The sequence below is a fragment of the Apis florea genome, unplaced genomic scaffold, assembly GCF_048593485.1.
Source record: "Apis florea isolate Af1SG1 unplaced genomic scaffold, ASM4859348v1 contig_1615_pilon, whole genome shotgun sequence".
Lineage (NCBI taxonomy): Eukaryota > Metazoa > Arthropoda > Insecta > Hymenoptera > Apidae > Apis > Apis florea.
The window spans coordinates 2,608,992-2,626,381 of NW_028256416.1; the positions used below are offsets into that span (position 1 = coordinate 2,608,992).

The following is a 17,390-nucleotide window of genomic DNA, read 5'->3' on the forward strand; positions in this document are numbered from 1 at the left end:
TTATCGGTTCCGTACGAGATATAAAACTATTAAGGGGAAGGATGAAACAAGAAGAGAGAGGGTTAAGACACTTACACAGCAACACATTCTCCATCCTTTCTATTCCATATCTTCTAACTTTCTTTTTTTCACCCGTTTCGCCTCTCGGCTTTCCTTCCTCGTCTCTATAAAATATGCTAAATCGCCCGCGGAATCGTGGCGCCCGCTCTCTCTCCCCAACGCTGTTATTTACGAATTATGAATGTTGTAAGACAGAGCATAATGATCGCGACCAGGCCCGGCCAATTTTCGCCGCTTTAAGCACCGTATCCTTGATGCGAGTCCCGGGCCCCCCTTGTCGGCTTCGAGCGTGCCCTAGGAATTCTTAGGATCGATTCTCGTTCATTCTCGAAATGAGTTACGCTATACTCCCGTCCTTCTACACGCCATTTCTCGATGAAAGGTCACGGTTCTAATTAATTTTTCGTCTCGACCGGAACCCGACCACATTAGCCTCCCCTCTTGTTCTTATTTGCATACATAGTTTTCGGAACCAGTCCGGTTTTTTCATCCTCGCCGATTTTTTCCAAAAATTACCAACTGATAGTATGAATAGAAAATAGTTAGAGATTAGGCACAAGTTGGATCAAACACCGAGAAAGAACGATTAATTATTTAAATTAAACAGTTACATTTTGCACGAATAAATTATGATCGTTATGATGAAAAGTGAGATTGCACGTTCATACGACTCTCGATCGATACAGTAGAAAATATTTCGTGTTACGAAAGCAGGAGATTGGAGGGGGGTAAAGAGAGATAGGAAATTTTGGAGAAATTTGCCGGGTCCGGGCTCGGTTGATTGCAGAAAAAAGGACGGCGAGGGGCATCGCTTAATATGGAAAAAAGCCGTGGTGCGGGCAATCAAGGTGGCTGTGGTCTGCGAGCCGCGCCGTTTTTGCAGCATTCGCATGCTTTTTTACGAGGCACCATAGCGAAACTCTCCTTTCGACGGAGAGCAATTACCGTGGCCCGGGACGAAGAACACGCGGCTGCGGTTGTTCCGCGGCGACGGTGAACGAGAACGACAGGGCCCATTCAACGTTGGCGAACACGCGTGGAACCACGTGCATACGAGATTATCGGGACAATATACCCGACTCGGGCCATTGTGCAAAAAAAGCGAGCGACGCGGGATGCACCGACGGGATGGCGGCGACAAAAAAAGAATTGGGGAGGGAGGGCGAGTAAGAAGTAAGAAAACTGACTTGGCTGGAATCGTATTTCGTCACGCGAGAATATATTTAGAGATACTAAAAGCGAAATGACAGGGAGTTCGATGAGAAGTACTTTTAACGAAGGAATGATCGAGATACGGAGCTGGATGACGGTGTCGTGCGTGTAATAAAGCTAAGGCTTGTCGCTTTGAGGTGAGAAAAGTGCACGTTTAACTTGATCTCTTCGCGCGTCGATGAAAATCACTCGGATTATTACTTTTATAATTTTCACGATACGCGCACGTTAAAGTGGAATGAAATTCTATCGAGTTTCGAGGCATCGTTTCGGGGTTCTGAAAAGGTCTAACAATTTTTCGATTTACTTTTTTTCCCTAAGTTTAAACACGCGTTTTAATGCACCGTATCCGAAAACTGTTTGACGAAAGTCGCACAAGTCGTGTGCAGCGTAGCTTTTATTATACGAAGGTCTGCGGAGAGCAGAAACCACAGGAGCCTTTGAAACCGTTCTGCAGCTCGGAAATTTCTGAACATCCCGGGGGGTGATTCGGCAACAAAGACCTACCGTGGGGATGAGAGTGCAAGAAGCGACGGTCGAACCGCAGTTTTCAGCTCCGGTCAAAAAGTAAGCCGCGGTAAATTAGGTAATTGCCGCGGTAGCGTCGAGGAGGGCAAAAGCCTGGAAGAGAGATCGCTGTCGCGTACGAAACAAAGGCGTCGAACAGCTTTTGAAGAAACGAAAGAGCAATTGATTTACAATGAAACGGTGGCGCCTTTCTCTCACCCCTCTCCCTCTCTTCCCCCCTAAATGCTCTAAATCAACTCGAAAAATTCCAATTCGAAGTTAGTGCCATCGTAAAACGGGCGACAACGTTCGCCGGTTTCACGACGTGATTTACGAAGGGCGAGGAGGGAAAAAAATTTTTCGCCCGCGCCTCGCCGAGGGCGTTCCGAGCCCTTAATTGCTTGGATAAACGCGCTGCCCACCAGCTTTCCAAAACGACTAGTTTTTCAAAACGAGGGGTGACATCGTTAATTTGACAGAAGAGAGAAAGCAGTAATTTTACGTGTTATTTTTTCTGCGACGACTGTATCCAGCGAAAATTGGGGAAAATTTAATAATTAAAGTTACTTCGATAATTTGTTGTTCAACACGTGATAACAATCAGAAATAAGTGTTAAATGCCAAACGAGATCGTATGAAAAGCGGATCAACTATAACAGCTACGAATAAATGTTAATCAAACATTTCAATAAGCAATCGATTGAAGTAACTTTCTTATTCGAAATTTTTAACTAGTTACTTTTCCAACCAAAGTTAATAATTCTGATTATACCTTTAGAAACTTTTTCTGCATTGATTCCTTTGCGATTTTTCTATTTTTATAGAACATATTTTTTTCGTTATAATTTAGATTCTGAAAATCATCAAGTTACGATAATAAAATGTCAAATAATCGTTCGAAATAATCGTATTAAAAATAAATCTTTGGATTGTTAAGATACTAATATTATTTCGCTGAACGTTGGTATAATACGTACAAGGTATAGTCGAGTTTCCTAGAAGAGTACGGTACGAAGTGGGGAGAAATGGTTATAAATTTCATTTTCTCGAGAATTTGTCAGAGTAACATATTGGCGGGATACCTAGCCTCTGGAGAGGTAAGGTCGATGGCTAAACGTTCAATGGCGATCCTCCTGGTTACCACCTGTCCCTCCTCCCGAGGGACGCGTTTCGTTTTAAGAAATCTTCTTTCTCCTTCCCCCCCCCCTCCCTCCCTCCCTTCTCCTCCCGGCAGCCGGTGTGGCGTGGAAAGCCAGCGCTAATGTCCCTCCGATGACAATAAAAATTTGTCGCCAGCATATTTGACGCGAAAACTGGCTTTCAAACCGTTCTCCTTGGAACCAGAACAAAGAGACGGCCTAAATTTTCCGCTTTGTCGCCCCTGTTGGCTGCTCGAACGACATTTCTCGCCCCGAGGAAGAATGATTCTCGTCGAGGGACGCAAGGTGTTTCTCAAAGATAATCCTTAACGCGCTACGAAAATTGAAATTAGGCGGTGCTTGTCGTTGTTAACTCGATCAGAAAATTGAAAGAAGAAAATATTCACGATATGGACGAATGTTCGAATGGTTTAAATGGTTATTTCGGACAAGAAAAATTGTTGAAACAATATTTGAGAAAAATATTTCCTTTGTACGTGCACGCGAGAGAATTAAAGGCAGAGAAAGCGAGCTGGCCGAAACGGGGCGTAATATTTTTCCAAGACAGATAAGCCCACAGCTTAACTTCACGCGCCCCCGACGTTTCACAATCCGATAGGCAAACTTCTTTTGTTATACACCGTTTCCCTTCGAACGCATTAGCACTTTTACCATTGTGAATCCCTAAATACCGTTGGCAATACAGTTATAATTTTCCATCGTATTTAATATTACCGTACCTGAAATTCTAGGAAAAATCGACAATGCATGTTGCATCTGTTATTCGCATCATGTTCGAATTTTTTTTTTCTTTTTTTTTTTATAGATATATACACGTAAAAGGAAATAATTTCTTAAGGAAACTCGACGAAAGAGATACATCGGATAAGATCTAAATCTTGACCATAGACGAGGTTCGTGCGCGGGTTCGATTTGAATTTCATCCGAAAGAGGGATGAACGTGGCCCGGTTCGAACGAGATCGCGCAATCTGACGGAAAATCGAGACTCACGTAATCCCTCGCGCGGTGGATTACGGGTGACAAACAACGCTCAGAAGGCGACGCGAGGAAGAAATCGTGCGGAAGATGTTACACGACGATAGTTGGTTGGTCGAAGAAGGTCGGGCCGAGATTAGGCGAAAGGAATGTTGGAGGAGACGGTCGTGGATTACCGATCCTATGAAAACATCTCGCACTTTCGAGGTTTTAGTCGAGGGAGTTTAGGGGTTGACCGAGTTTTGGCTTCAAACAAGGGATTTCAGTCCAAACAGGCGTGGACAATGATCCATTTATGCGAAAATCTTTGAAATATGTTTTCGTTTAATCCGTGTTATTATTGGTGTAATGAGATGCAAAATTGTTGTAGCTCTCGAACCTCTTTCCGTTTTTGGGAAACGAGGGTTCAAAGTTTTGATAAAGTTTTTCGCTTCTGAATATTTCTCACGTTTCTTTCATCATAGAAGAAACCCATCGTAAACTTTTGACGTTTCCATTACGACAAGGCTGAGAGGAAGATCGATTCCGAAACGTGCGTCGAATTTCCTCCACGGACGAGAGAATGATCATTCGAATGATCATTCGAGAATTCCCTCGAGAATTCTCCCCTGATCTGTGCGGTGCGAAACGAGCTTCCCGGAATCATGCGCGACGCGTGCCCGATGCATTTACCATGGACGATCGATCGATGATGAATATTTATATCCATCCGGTTTAATTCGATTTTGCTTCGAGTGCTAAGAGTTTTAGGAAACAGTAGGAATGCAGGGAAAAGAAATAGAAGCAGTAGAATGAATTTTATTATGACTTTTCCAAAATTCTCGAACAATCGCGATAGATTTAAAAATAATCATTATAAATCCAATTGTTTGCGATTTTCAGTTTCGAAATTTAACCATAAAACTAATCGTGATTTATTGCTGCGATAAACAGCAATAAATATTTATCTTTCTGTCGTAAAATCCTCGTACCATTGAATTGAATTATTTACCGCAGCTTGGAAAAGAAAATCTTTCGTTAAACCCGATTTCACGTCGATCGAAATCGAGGTGAATAGCTCAAATTTGAAATAGTAAAATGATGGAAGCGCATCTTCGTTCGTCTGGACGAAGTGGATCTCGGCTCGGGTCCAGGTGTGAGAAAAGCCCGTAGCGCACAATAAAATGTCACTCTCCATTGAAGGAGAGAGCGCCACCCCTAAACGCTGCCTAGATGAATGGCTCCTCTATTCGTTGGGCCTTTTTCTATTGGCGTACGAGCACAAACGAAGGAGCGCGGATCACCGTGTCTCACAGAGAGGTGAGCTCTCGCGCTCGCGCGAGGGATGCAACGTTTGGACCCCGTTTAACGTCATCGTATATTTCACCCCACAATCGGCCTCCCAGACAAATACCCTTATTTGTACACATCCTGTGCATTGTGACGCGTGTATCGCGGGGCACCCAGGGAGAGCACGAACGACTTCCGGTGAATACGAATTCTCTCCTTTTTTTCTTTTCTCCTCCCCCTCTTCTCTCTCTCTCTCTCTCTTTCTCTCTTTCTCTCTTTCTTTCTTCCTCACTGCCTCGTCTTTCTTTATCGGCCGACCTCGCGTATCCTCCTCCTCCTCGCCCGCCTCCTCTTTCTCCTCTCCTCGTTCTATTTCTTGCTCTTTTCATACCCACCGAGGTGGTGGGTGGGACCAGATCGTGTACCTGCCTGGATAAAAACCATATTGAATCGTGCCACGAGAACAGACCTCTGATAATGCGCATCCCTCGAATAATCGCGATCATCCAACACCGATTCCTTCCTCCCGCCTCCTTTTCTTCTTCTTCTTTTTCTTCCCTCTCGCAAGAAATTGGATAGGAAGAGATCTTGTTGCTCCAGGTTGCCGGCTAATTGCGGCCGAAGTTTCCCGAACGGGGGGGGAGGGCTAGGACTCGAACAAGGACGCGGAAGGAAAGAAAAGTTTTGTTGTCGCGACGCTCGATGATTATCCTCCTCCGTTTTCCCTCGCGTCTAAGAACGGAGTCGTTTTTGCTTCTTCTCCTCTCGATAGCCGGAAGCGGATTCCTAATAGAGATGATTTTGGAGGGAAGGAAGTTTTCTTAGAAAACGTTTCGGTGTCGAGTTTCACCGAGTGGCGTTCGGTTACCGTATGCGCGGAAATATTTTTCGCGCGCACAACACATCGTGGCATTTTCGAAATTACGTCCCGCAGGGCGATATTACATTTTTCGACGGAAATTGCGAATAAGAGAGAAGGATATGAAAAGGAAGGCGGGAGGAGCATCGGTACGTCACAAAGACGCGATTTCACGATCGACCGAAGGCGAAATTTAATTTGTTCCGCGAGCACTCAATTTTCGGAGCAATCTTCTTCTTCTTCTTCTTCTTCTTCCCTCCCCCTCTTCTTCCTCGAACGGAGCCTCGAAAGGAGTAGGATGGCGTTTCTGGACCATACGCCGGCGGATACCATACGGCACGTGGATAATTACAGTGAAACGCAACGCGATTGTAACACGAGGGTGGCTCTCCACACCGAGATAATATTCGCCCTACGACCGATTGTGCGCACAGCGAATTTGAACCGCGCTTTATTTAATCAAGAAGAAAAAATTGTAAATTCTTCTATCAAATTTCGTACAATGCCACTAGATCCACTAGCGTTATCCATTTTTCCAATTACTAATAATAATAGTATGCAGGTACTTTTAAAATCAATCGATCGATAGCTTGAAACGTATTAACGGACAAGAAGAATTGTCGAATCAGATAGAAAAAGAAAAGAAAAGAAAAGAAGGAAGGAGAGATGAAAGGAAGAATCGCGACACTTTACACAGTTTGCCCTACTTTTCTGCCGGCCAAATAATTCGGGCAGAAGGATGGTGACGCGGTATGGTCGACCATATGCCGAGGGACGGTTCCAGCCCACGGATAATTACAAGGGATGCTACGCTGCCTTCGGGGGTAGGGGCGAGCTAAAATTCAATGGTGGGGCGCGTGGCTACATAAGGAAGGTACCGACCTCCGAAGGGTCGCAGTCGGCTCGAAATTTCGGTGGTATAAGAACCTATCTCTCCGCTCGGTTGTTCAACGGTGGACACGTTGCGTTCTCGTTTATTAGATTCACACGCGGATCGAATCGTTCCATCTGCGCAATTTTATAAAAACGAGTGTTCGTTTTGAGAGAGGTGAACGAAAGAAAAAGTGGCACAGTGAGTGAACGTAATACAGCGCGGGATAAAAAGTGTGATTTCGAATATGGAGATTTCCTGGTTCCTTTTTTTCGTCTGGTGCACCACTCACCTGGTTACTGGATTCGATCTAGGACCGATCGTGAGGATCGCTCAGTGCAGATCGCAGTGCTTGAGGAAGCACACTTCCGATGGAACATGCGATTGGTATTCCGAGCAACAACAACAGACTACTTGTAGCGTGGTGAGTCAAATTCTAATTTAATAAAAGAGTCTCGTCGTCGCGTTGCTTTGAAACATCACGATCCGTTTTACAAAATACAATAGAAAATATATATTCTTGAAAACGTTTCCAAAAAACGAAAGAACGCATGAAAAATTCAAAGCAATAGCGAGTACAATGCACCGCGTGGCCCACGTCTCTCTCTTTCTTCTCCGTCCCATTCTCCTCCATTCTCAAATAGAACCCGGCTGCGGTACGTCACGAAATTTGGGAATAAGAACCGCGTGCGTTCACGACGCCACCGCCTTCGACGTGACCCTCTTTCCCCATAATCCGAATCGCTCGAGAGTCACGTCGTGCTCGACGATTCTCCCTACAGAATCAACATTCTTCCTCGTATTCTCCAAACGATAAACAATCTCCAACGGTGAAAACGTATCCCGGAATAACCGAGATGAGATCACGAGGCGAGAGCAGGAACGCGATTAGGCGACGACGATTCGATCGCGTGGAAATCGGATAGGGTACGGTGTATCGGCCCCGCACGGCGATAAATCTTCTCCGTCGGTTTTATGGGGTCGTCGTCGGGAAATCATGGTGGTCCCCGCACCCCCTCCCCACCTACTCCACCCCTGTTGGGTGGAGCAGACACGTCGCAGATGGACAGATGGGAATCACGATTAACTCACGCACAATGCGGCGAGCGTGCGCGTGTGTTCACAGGGCGTTGCTCATTTAGGGGTGTCCATTAATTTCACAGAAATCGATGCCCCCCCTCTCTCTTTCTCTCTCTTTCTCTCGTGCACACGCACGCACACCCACTCGTGGAGGGGTCCACTCGTGTGAATAAGAGAAGGAATACACGCGTGGAACTTTATCGAGGATCGACGAGAAGGTTTCTACTCGGATGGAGGGGCCGAGGCGGCGATGATCCATTCAAATTTATGCTCGACGAAGTTCTCGAGGATCGTTTCCACGGGCCGCATTAGAATAACGATTCTCCTCGAGAGGTGGAGGAGAAGGAGGAGGAGGAGGAGGAGCAAGCGGACGAGCGGAGGTGGCTTAATGAAGGTCGCGCGCGCGAACAACCTCTCACCCCTCGTGAGAGAATTACGCCTGGATAATGACGACCAGTCCTGCATAGGGAATGTCGTCGCACGCTTTGAACCCGCCCTTTTCGTGGACGGTAATTGTTTTACGGGGAGGGACAATCGAGCGTGAAGGGGATGATCGACGGATTGGAAACGAGGGGACAGAGAGTTTTAAATTGCCGACAGGTTCATCCCGAAATTTTGCGGCGTCCTGGGGGTCTTTGATGTTCGCGATACCCCCGCAAGCCCTTGCCTGCCCTGCCGCTTTCGTTCAAAGCGAAGGCGCGCTGACGTCGATATATTTTTCTCTCTTTTCTTTTTTCCGTGCAAATGCGAAGTAAAATTTTTCACTTGAAAATGATCGAACGACAAGAGAGTGGATAATTTCTTTTTTTTTTTTTTTTTTTCGAAACGTCGATAGTTTCGAAAACTTAGAAAGGTTGGATGGATCGATGAAATCGACGCGTAAATTTGTTGCATCTTTTTTCCATAAAAGAAAAAACGTATTCTGTGAAAAGAAAAAGAAGGAAAATACAAAAAATAAGTATGGGAATGAGTCGAAGATACAACGTCGATCGGCCCATCAAATTTCATCGAATGCAACGATGATCGTTCCGTTATCGAATTACGATCGGGCGAGGGTCGTAAAAGCCAGGCTCCCCTCGTTCCGGGAAATCAATGACCGAGTCGCAAAGTGATACAAACGGGATGAAAAGGATCTACGTACTCCAGCCCCGTTTCATCTTTCATCGGTTCGCATTCATTCCGCGTTTTCATTTGCGAGATAGCAGCCGCTATCCACCATCTTTACTCGTATTTGATGATACGAGCATTGCGGGGGTAGTTTCGTTCTTTTTACCATTTTTTTTTTTCCATCCTAATTCCATTCGTCCCTTTACGCTATCTCATACGAATCAATTAGAAACCATCAAACGGGGAAAAAAGACTATTTCGAGGTCGAATTATCGCGGATGCTGATGTTGCTTTTTTGGAGACGTCTTTGGAACGAAGAAAGGAGACCTACAGCGTTTCTACGAAGCAGCCAGGCTTAGAAAGAACGCATCGTGATGTAGGATAATCGAGTGTAGGGAGGGCGAAGCAAAGAAGTCTCTCTCTCTCTCTCTCTCTCTCTCCCCCTCCTTCTCTTTCTCTCTTCTCTTTTAAGAGAAGAAGAAAAAAAAAACCTGGAAACAGGGCTCCACGAGAGACGGTATCCTAATAAATATGAAGACAACAACGACGGTGCCTGTTATGCCTGAAACAGGTTGGAGCTAATTCGGCCCCCCTCTCCTTCTCTTTCTCTCTCTCCCTCCCTCCCTCCCTTTTTCTTCTCTTCCTTCCCGGCTGCACCTTCTTCCTCTCCTCCTTGGTCCTCTCCATGGCCGCTTAAATCGCTCGATTCAACGCTCGGTCCGCCCGATGCTTCTTATTTTCCCCTTTCCTTCTCCGCGTTTCTTCGTCGCCCCACCCTCCCCCTCGCTACGTACCATCGTTCCTTTTTACCCGTGCGTCCCGTGCGTGCAACAGCTTTTTGTTCAACGCTCAAACTCCCCTCCGCCCACCGCTCTCCCGCTTCTTTCACGTGTATACGCCGTTCTTTTTTTTCTCTCTCTCTCTTATTTTCATTCTCTCTCCCTCTCTCTATATATATATATACATCTCTCTCTCTCCTATGTTACAGTGTTGGCAGTACTGCGAGGCCCTCGAGAACCGGTGGGAGAAGACAAGAACCATTTGCGAGGGCGACCAGTATCTACATGTAAGTAAATTTACGCGGTGAACCAACCTTTTGGATTAGTCGCGAGGAGAATTTTCGCTCCCCTTGGCTGTAATCGCTCTGCATAAGATGCCACGTATCGTACGAGCTGATCGAAGTTATCGAGTATCTTTCTCTGGAAACGTAGCATCGATATTTTATTTTTCAAATAAACACCGTCAAAGCAACTCGAATTGGAAAGGGCTAAGAAAAGAGACGAACGAAGAAATCTCGCGTGAAAGGAAGAGGAAATGTTCGTTTAATTCTAGTTTCTCTAGAACTCGCAAAGAAACACTCGTATCGCAATTTCGTCGATCGATATCCGAGTGTTTCACGTTCGAGTCGCGTTCGAAAAATCTGGACCGTGTCAAAGCGGCGGAAAATTCGGGTCGATCAAGCGGAGGGAACGCCTGAGGGGAGGAGGGTTTAACTTTGAAAATTTCAAAGGCGGAGAGAAGAAAGCGAGAAATGTAGGGTGAACGGCGTCGGGAGTAGACGGATAGGAAAGGGAACGTTCGATAAAGGGAATTTCGAGGCGAGGATCGTACGGTCTGGGAAAAATGCTTAGAAACGGCTACCTGTCGATTTTCACGGAAGGTCGAGTCGCTTTGTCGCGCGTCCAACGAATTTAAACTCTCTCGGGTGTATCGAACTTCGCCCAGATACGAATCTTTTTCAAATATTTGGCCAACTACCAGGTTACGACTGGTTCTGTTTAAATCGAAGGTCGAAAGAGAACGATATATACATATATAGAGTTTGAGCATTTTCGCAAGATAAAAGAAGCTTATCTTTTTTTTTTACGCGAAATTCTTTGTGATTCTTTAAAATGAATCGAATCGAACTCGCAGAAGAATCGTTGTTCTTCGTTCCTTTTCATCGTCGAAAAAAATAATCTCCAAGATCTTGACAACACTACCTGTTCTTCCGTAAAAAAAGAAAACAAAAGAGAGACATAATGCAAACGTATCTTCTTCCAGTGCCCAGCCTGTCAGACGGCCTGCACCTATCGAAAAACCAGAATAGAGGAGAAGTATCTACCGTCCATGTTACCAGCTCCTAAGAAGGCGCCCCTCGATCTCGACAAATTCGACGTGGCCGTGGTGATGCGCAAGCTGTACAAGCAGTGGAGAGTGGCCGGCTACTATCCGGGTGAGCGTACACCGAGCCTGAGACCCGACACGTGGATCATAGTCGCGATGGAGAACGGGATGAAGCATTACAGTTGGCAAGAATGGGTCCCGAAATTGGAGTCGTTGAAGGAGGGCCCCTTGTACGAGGCGACCATCTCCTGGAAGGACGTGCAGACCCAGCTTCAGAAACAGAGATCTCAGCAACAGATCAGATTCAACAACCGAGTGAGACAGTTCTTCCTGGAAAAGTACGGGGAGAAAGTTCTGGCCGAGTGGAGGAGCCAGGAGGACTCGCAAATCTCGGACGACATATTTCGAAGATTCTTCTTCAGGAGGAAGGACGATAAAACAACGGAGGACGATCTCGAGGCCGACAACGCTCCATCTACCGGCAACGCTTACAACGACAGGATCGATTCGAAGGATCGCGCGGAGGGCAAGGAATCGTACGTGGTTTCGTGGGAGCCCGAGACGGGCGGCCTTATGGGAAATCAAGTGACCGACTCGAATTGCGCCCAGATTTCCCTCCTCCCCGGCACGAAATATCTCGTGAGGATCGCCTCGAACGACGGCCCAGGCAGCTTCCCCATCGAAGTGGACACTACGCCTAATTTCGTCCAGGTTAAGAGGATAAAGACACCCGTCCAGGTATTGTATTCGTGGGACATATACGCGGCTTTCGGTTGCGCCGTCCTCTTCATCGCCGGTTTCGTGCTCACCAAGATATACAGAAAGGAGAAGATTATGGCCGAACACGTTTGAAGACCAATGCTTTTGTTTTCCTTTTTTTTTTTTTTTTTTTCTTTTTTTTTTGCTATTGTGGACGAGTTCGATGAAACGTCGACAACGGTGACGAACATCGCGAGACAACTCAGGGATACGCGTATGCTCTGACGGATGATATTTCTGGTGAATCCGGAGAGGGAACGAGATAGGGAAGAAACGATGTAAAAATTTCTGAATTCGTTCGTGACGAGGATCGAGGATCGTCACGAACGACGTGTGCGATTTTATTAATCGATGTAAATTCCGTAGATTTGCGTAGGTATAGGATATATCGGAGTAAATTGGAGTAAATTTAAAGTCACTACCTATCGTGTAAAATATAACAAGTTTCTTTGAAAGAGTGTTAATCACGACAAATATTTCTGTAAATTTCTACTCTGTGGAAAAATGTACAAAAGATACCTAGCTATTTTTGTATATGTAATAGGATATTGTTAAATAACTTGCTCCTTGCTCAACACGAAACGAACAGACTGTAAAAGAGTTCCTATCAAACTGAAAATGAAGAACGAAGAATAAGCGCCCCGGTGCGAGGCGCGCAGCACGTTGTATTTATTTGTAAATAGTAGCTCGACAAACTTGTACATAGTTCTTAAACTATAAATAAAACTTACTTCTACCAATAATCCTGCTCGTTGTACGTTGAACGAAAATCCCTAACAACAACAAATCCTGAAATATATACTATATTATCTTTCTGTAAAATCGCTCGAGGATAAGCGCCTTAGTTTTAATAACACCGACGAATAAAACCCCGAAATCCCAGCTTCGCCTCCTTATCCCAGGATTAAAATAATAAAAAAAAAAAAACGAGGGTTCCAAGTGACCTGCTCATTGAATTTAGAAGGGAACCCGTATCGAATGGATTTAGATTACAACGAGAATCGAACACACGTTTTTATTCCTTGGACACGCGAGAGAGGATTTCTTTTTCGACACGGGTAAAAAAAAAAAGAAAGAAAAATTCCCGTTACCCAAGACACAGGACATTGGCCAGGACCTGTCTAATAAAGAAACGACGATCGTTCCAATTACTGGTTCCCGAAAGAAATCGGAGAACTACTGTTATTCGCGAAGAAACGAACGGCCCGCGGGGAGTTCGCCCGAATTCCATCCAGAAGTAAACTCCCGAGAAAGTTGCAGGGACGCCCATTTCCTTTCCACTGATGAACTCTGGCGAGAGGGGAATGCCTCCTCCCGAGGCATCGAGGTGCATTGAACTTTCCCGGGCGAATAATAATAAACTCGTCGTGAGCCGAGGAAAAAAAGTCAAACGCAATCGGGGAGAGAGGTCTGTCTTGGTCTCCCTTGGTGTGAGCGGGCAGAGTAGCTACCGTGTGCGCTCGATACACGCACACAGAGGTGGACGAGGACGCGATGGTGGTACGGTGAAAAAGTGTGCCGTGACCTCGAACAAGGTCCCGTTATCCAAGCCGAAGCCTTGGACACGGTCGCCCTCAGTCTTGACTTGGAAGTCAAGCAAAGATGATACTGCTGCTCGCCTGCCTCAGCCTCTTGATCGGTCCCGGTGAACTGGGTGTTCTGAACAATGGACATACAGCAAGCGTTACCGCGATACTCGGCATAGGTGTGCTGCCTTTTCCTACGCTCGCCGCTGGACCCAGGTATTGTATAATCCACTCGATCTTCGCTCCGTTTTTCTATATTTATCGTTTTAATTATATACCGCGCGATACTTCGATTCCGGTAATTCGATTTTTATCTTCCATCCGCTTTCGAGGGAACGCTCGTTTCAAAATTCGTCGAGATCTGTCCGATATTAATCTCGCATTAACGCTATATGAATTTTGAATAGTTTAGAACGCGTTAATTATCCGATTTTATTTGTATACAATAATTGTGTTAATTATACGTTGAACGGGAGAGGAGGGGGGGGGGGGGGAGGTTTGTTATTATGAGAATGCGAAAAGTTGATTATAGAAAATAATAAGGTGGTTATCGGGGATCAGAGTGCGTTGCTTTCGTATCATGTGGGTATTGTTTTGCGTATAATTGGTGGATAGTTACCGATCTTATCTTACCCTGTTTCCCTTTCTTATCGCCCGTTCCACTGTTCTACATATTTTAAGTACCTCCATACTAATTGAAACCGCACGTCTATTAAATTGCCCAACCGCTAACGCAATAATGTGTACCCTGTTTCTCGACCGTTTAAAATAAATTGCACGTAATCGATACGTGTAATTTTTATCAGAAATTTTAGCCGATTATTTTAATATAAAACAACGCTCGATTCAGATACGTTCCCAAATGGAAGAAGCAAGCCTGTGAGATACCAGCCTCTCAGCATCCAAACTCGCACTACGTCTGCGACGAGGCAGGAGAGGTACAATGTTTATCAGGTAAAAAAAAAAAAAAAGGAAAGAAATATATAAGGAGAGAGAAAGATCGATGAAATCGATACGCGACATAAAACGAAGATAGATATTATTCTTCTTCCTATAATTTTTTCTTTCCCAGGATGGACTGGCGATTTGTGTGACGTACCAATCTGTCGAAAAGGATGCGACCCTCTTCAGGGTTACTGCCGTCGACCAGGCGAATGTCGCTGCAAATTGGGTTTCTACGGTGAGCTTTGCGACAAGTGTGTAGCTCTGCCAGGATGTCAACATGGCAGGTAAAAATCCTTTCTTACCTTTTTTTTTTTTTTTTTTTTTTTTTTTTTACACGGTTCGTTGGATCGAAATGATCGAGGACAGATGCAAGCTATAAGTCGGATGACAAGTTACCCGTTAACCTAATAAGATTGCGTGAAGTGAATAGCGATCATCTTCCGATTCAGGTTTCAATTTCTCGAGTAATATAATATTCTAGAAGCGATGCGGTTGCCAGTAACCATTGTATCCATTTCAACGAATAAAAATCGATCGAACAACCGTATCGATTTTCGCCTCACTTAGTTGAAACTTTAATAACATGCACTTTGAACGCATTTAACGACCCTTTATTCCCACGAGATATTTCACGATCGGTGAAAAAGATCGAACGAAACGATTGAATTCTCACTTTTAGCTGCAACGTGAGTTTCGAGTGCTCGTGCGATCCAGGATGGAAAGGCATGTTCTGCTCGGAACCGATCTGCGCCTCCGATTGTCTGTCCAGCCAAGGGTACTGTGAGAAGCCCGGGGAATGCAGGTAAGGCGTAATAGCCGAGTAATGAGCGGTTATCAGTGCCGGTAGCCGATGGATCGAGGGGTATGGAATCGTCCGTTCGAATCGACCCATTAACGTTCGTAGCTGATAATTTAAAAGCTTGGAGAAGAGCTGTATAAGAATATTGATCGTGATTCCTCCTTTGATAAAGCGTTCACAGTTTAAATTTAACAAATTCTTATTCGATTTATTATTCAACAAGATGGGTAATTTGCGTTTAATTAAAAAGAAATTTAATCCTTTGCGATTGTCTCAACAATCAGCAACGTAAAATGGTAACGCAAAATGATTTTATACGATTTCCTAAGATAAAGAAATAAAGAGCCGAGGAATCTATCCATCCAAATCAACACTGCGCCCTTATTATCAATCTAAGATCGACGAAATCTAGGATAAATCACTCTCAAAGGGTTAAATTTCACGAGATCCACAGGATAATTAAATAAGATGCTAAAGAAATTTTCTTCCAGATGTCGGTTGGGTTGGCAAGGGCCAAAGTGCAAACAATGCGCCGTTCTGCCAGGTTGCGTGCACGGGACGTGTCAGGGCCCGCTCGAGTGTCGCTGCGAACCTGGCTGGACCGGGCTTCTCTGTCAAACGCGTAGGTTATCCTCTTTCCTCTAATCTAAGCTCCCTCCGCGCGTATCTTCCTCCACGCGCGCATAACTCTCATCTAAGCTTTCGTTTATCTCGAACGTTCCCTCATCCGCGCAGCGATTTGCTCGCAAGGATGCAGCCGAGAGTACGGTGGTTGCCGTCGTCCGGGGACGTGTAGGTGTCGCGTGGGCTGGACAGGCCCGAACTGCACCGAATGCGTCCCTTATCCCGGCTGTGTTCACGGTTCCTGTAAACGGCCGTGGGAGTGCCGATGCGAGGCCGGATGGGCGGGTGATCTATGCAACGAGAAGCTGACTTACTGCGACGAGCATCCGACAATCTGTCGCAATAACGCGACTTGTATCAGCATGACCAAGGAGGACGGGAATTACAGGTAAACCCTTTGACACCGATATCGTGGCAAGCGCTGGTAAACGTGGTAATAAATTTTCCTCCCAGATGCGTGTGCCCTCTTGGCTATATGGGTCGTCAGTGTCAGATTAAAACGATGGTACCGTCGACCGAGTTGACGCCGCCGATGCCGGATTCGGAGCCGAGGCCTGAAATGATGTCGATGCAGCCAGAAGCGAACGAGAGGCCTCAAAGTTTGGACGAGAAGGATAAAAATAAGGTGAAGAACGAGGAGCACACGGTCGAACCTCTCGGGCCGATTGTTATCACGGATCCACCACCGTCCACTATCGACCCTGCCGCAACTGTAGGGAAATGGCCAACCGAGCCACCCACGGAGCTGCCGATCACCGAGAGAGACGATGAAAACGAGACGTAATTAAACGTTTAACCTCGAAGCCCCTATATACGCTTCGATTGTTATTTATTTTATTGTAATTTATTTATTTATTATCGTCGTTGCTAATAATTTATGTAATCGATAAGGATCTTTTTTTTTATCACGCGCGTGAAAAAAGGATATTTTCAACTTTTGGTATTGCAAAATAAACGAAGCTATATAAACGAACGAGGCGAATTTTCTCGCTTTCCGATTTTCATCCAAGAGTTTAAGGAATAAATGCAAAAAAAAAAAAACGCAAGGAATACTTTAAAACGTTCCAAAGATAGGCAACGATAAATTAAACATGTTCACCCACGTTTACGTGAATTGAACAACCAGAAGACCAGTTTTTCACTTATGGCATAACGTTGCAATTGGAAAAATGAAGTTTCTACGCTACTGATCCTAAATCGATAATCAAGAATAGAATAGATCCAAGTTTTTTAATCGAGTTTTGAAGACAAAAAATCTTTTTTCCTTCTTTCTTCGAACCAACCTCGAAGGATCAAAAGTCTCAAGCAGGATTTCCTCCGAGAAAGCGGCTATCTCTATCGAAGCAAATTATTGCCCCTAATATACGATCGCAAGGTAAATGGTATGTAAGTATCCAAGGAATAGTACAACTGGCGCGCATATACTTCCCTCGCGTATAAACATTCTCGTGGAACGTTACGCTTGATGGAGCATGCATTCGATGTATCGCGATGCATACATAGTGTTCGCGCGTGTCGTTTTTCATCGAT

General features: G+C 45.2%; 2 protein-coding genes across 2 annotated transcripts; both read left to right on the forward strand.

Moving 5' to 3' along the window:
* The first annotated feature begins 6,937 nt into the window (after positions 1–6,937).
* On the forward strand, positions 6,938–12,709 carry LOC105736914 (uncharacterized). The gene is made up of 3 exons (XM_012493651.3): positions 6,938–7,338; positions 10,090–10,167; positions 11,145–12,709. Exons 1-3 carry the CDS (start codon positions 7,162–7,164, stop codon positions 12,057–12,059), a joined length of 1,170 nt encoding a protein of 389 aa, XP_012349105.2. The 5' UTR covers positions 6,938–7,161; the 3' UTR covers positions 12,060–12,709.
* Positions 12,710–13,239: 530 nt separating this feature from the next.
* Positions 13,240–16,833, forward strand: LOC100872398 (uncharacterized). Its single transcript, XM_086905315.1, has 7 exons — positions 13,240–13,708; positions 14,343–14,446; positions 14,565–14,721; positions 15,117–15,239; positions 15,728–15,858; positions 15,972–16,248; positions 16,314–16,833. The coding sequence occupies exons 1-7, from the start codon at positions 13,569–13,571 to the stop codon at positions 16,642–16,644; spliced, it is 1,263 nt and encodes a 420-aa protein (XP_086761441.1). The 5' UTR covers positions 13,240–13,568; the 3' UTR covers positions 16,645–16,833.
* Positions 16,834–17,390: the final 557 nt, after the last annotated feature.

Excerpts from the sequence above, each read along its gene's own strand:
- LOC105736914 (XM_012493651.3), top strand. The coding sequence starts at position 7,162 with ATGGAGATTTCCTGGTTCCTTTTTTTCGTCTGGTGCACCACTCACCTG. Across the intron at positions 7,339-10,089 it reads AACAGACTACTTGTAGCGTG|TGTTGGCAGTACTGCGAGGC; the intron begins GTGAGTCAAATT and ends CCTATGTTACAG. Across the intron at positions 10,168-11,144 it reads AGGGCGACCAGTATCTACAT|TGCCCAGCCTGTCAGACGGC; the intron begins GTAAGTAAATTT and ends ATCTTCTTCCAG.
- LOC100872398 (XM_086905315.1), top strand. The coding sequence starts at position 13,569 with ATGATACTGCTGCTCGCCTGCCTCAGCCTCTTGATCGGTCCCGGTGAA. Across the intron at positions 15,859-15,971 it reads CGGGCTTCTCTGTCAAACGC|CGATTTGCTCGCAAGGATGC; the intron begins GTAGGTTATCCT and ends TCATCCGCGCAG. Across the intron at positions 16,249-16,313 it reads AAGGAGGACGGGAATTACAG|ATGCGTGTGCCCTCTTGGCT; the intron begins GTAAACCCTTTG and ends TTTTCCTCCCAG.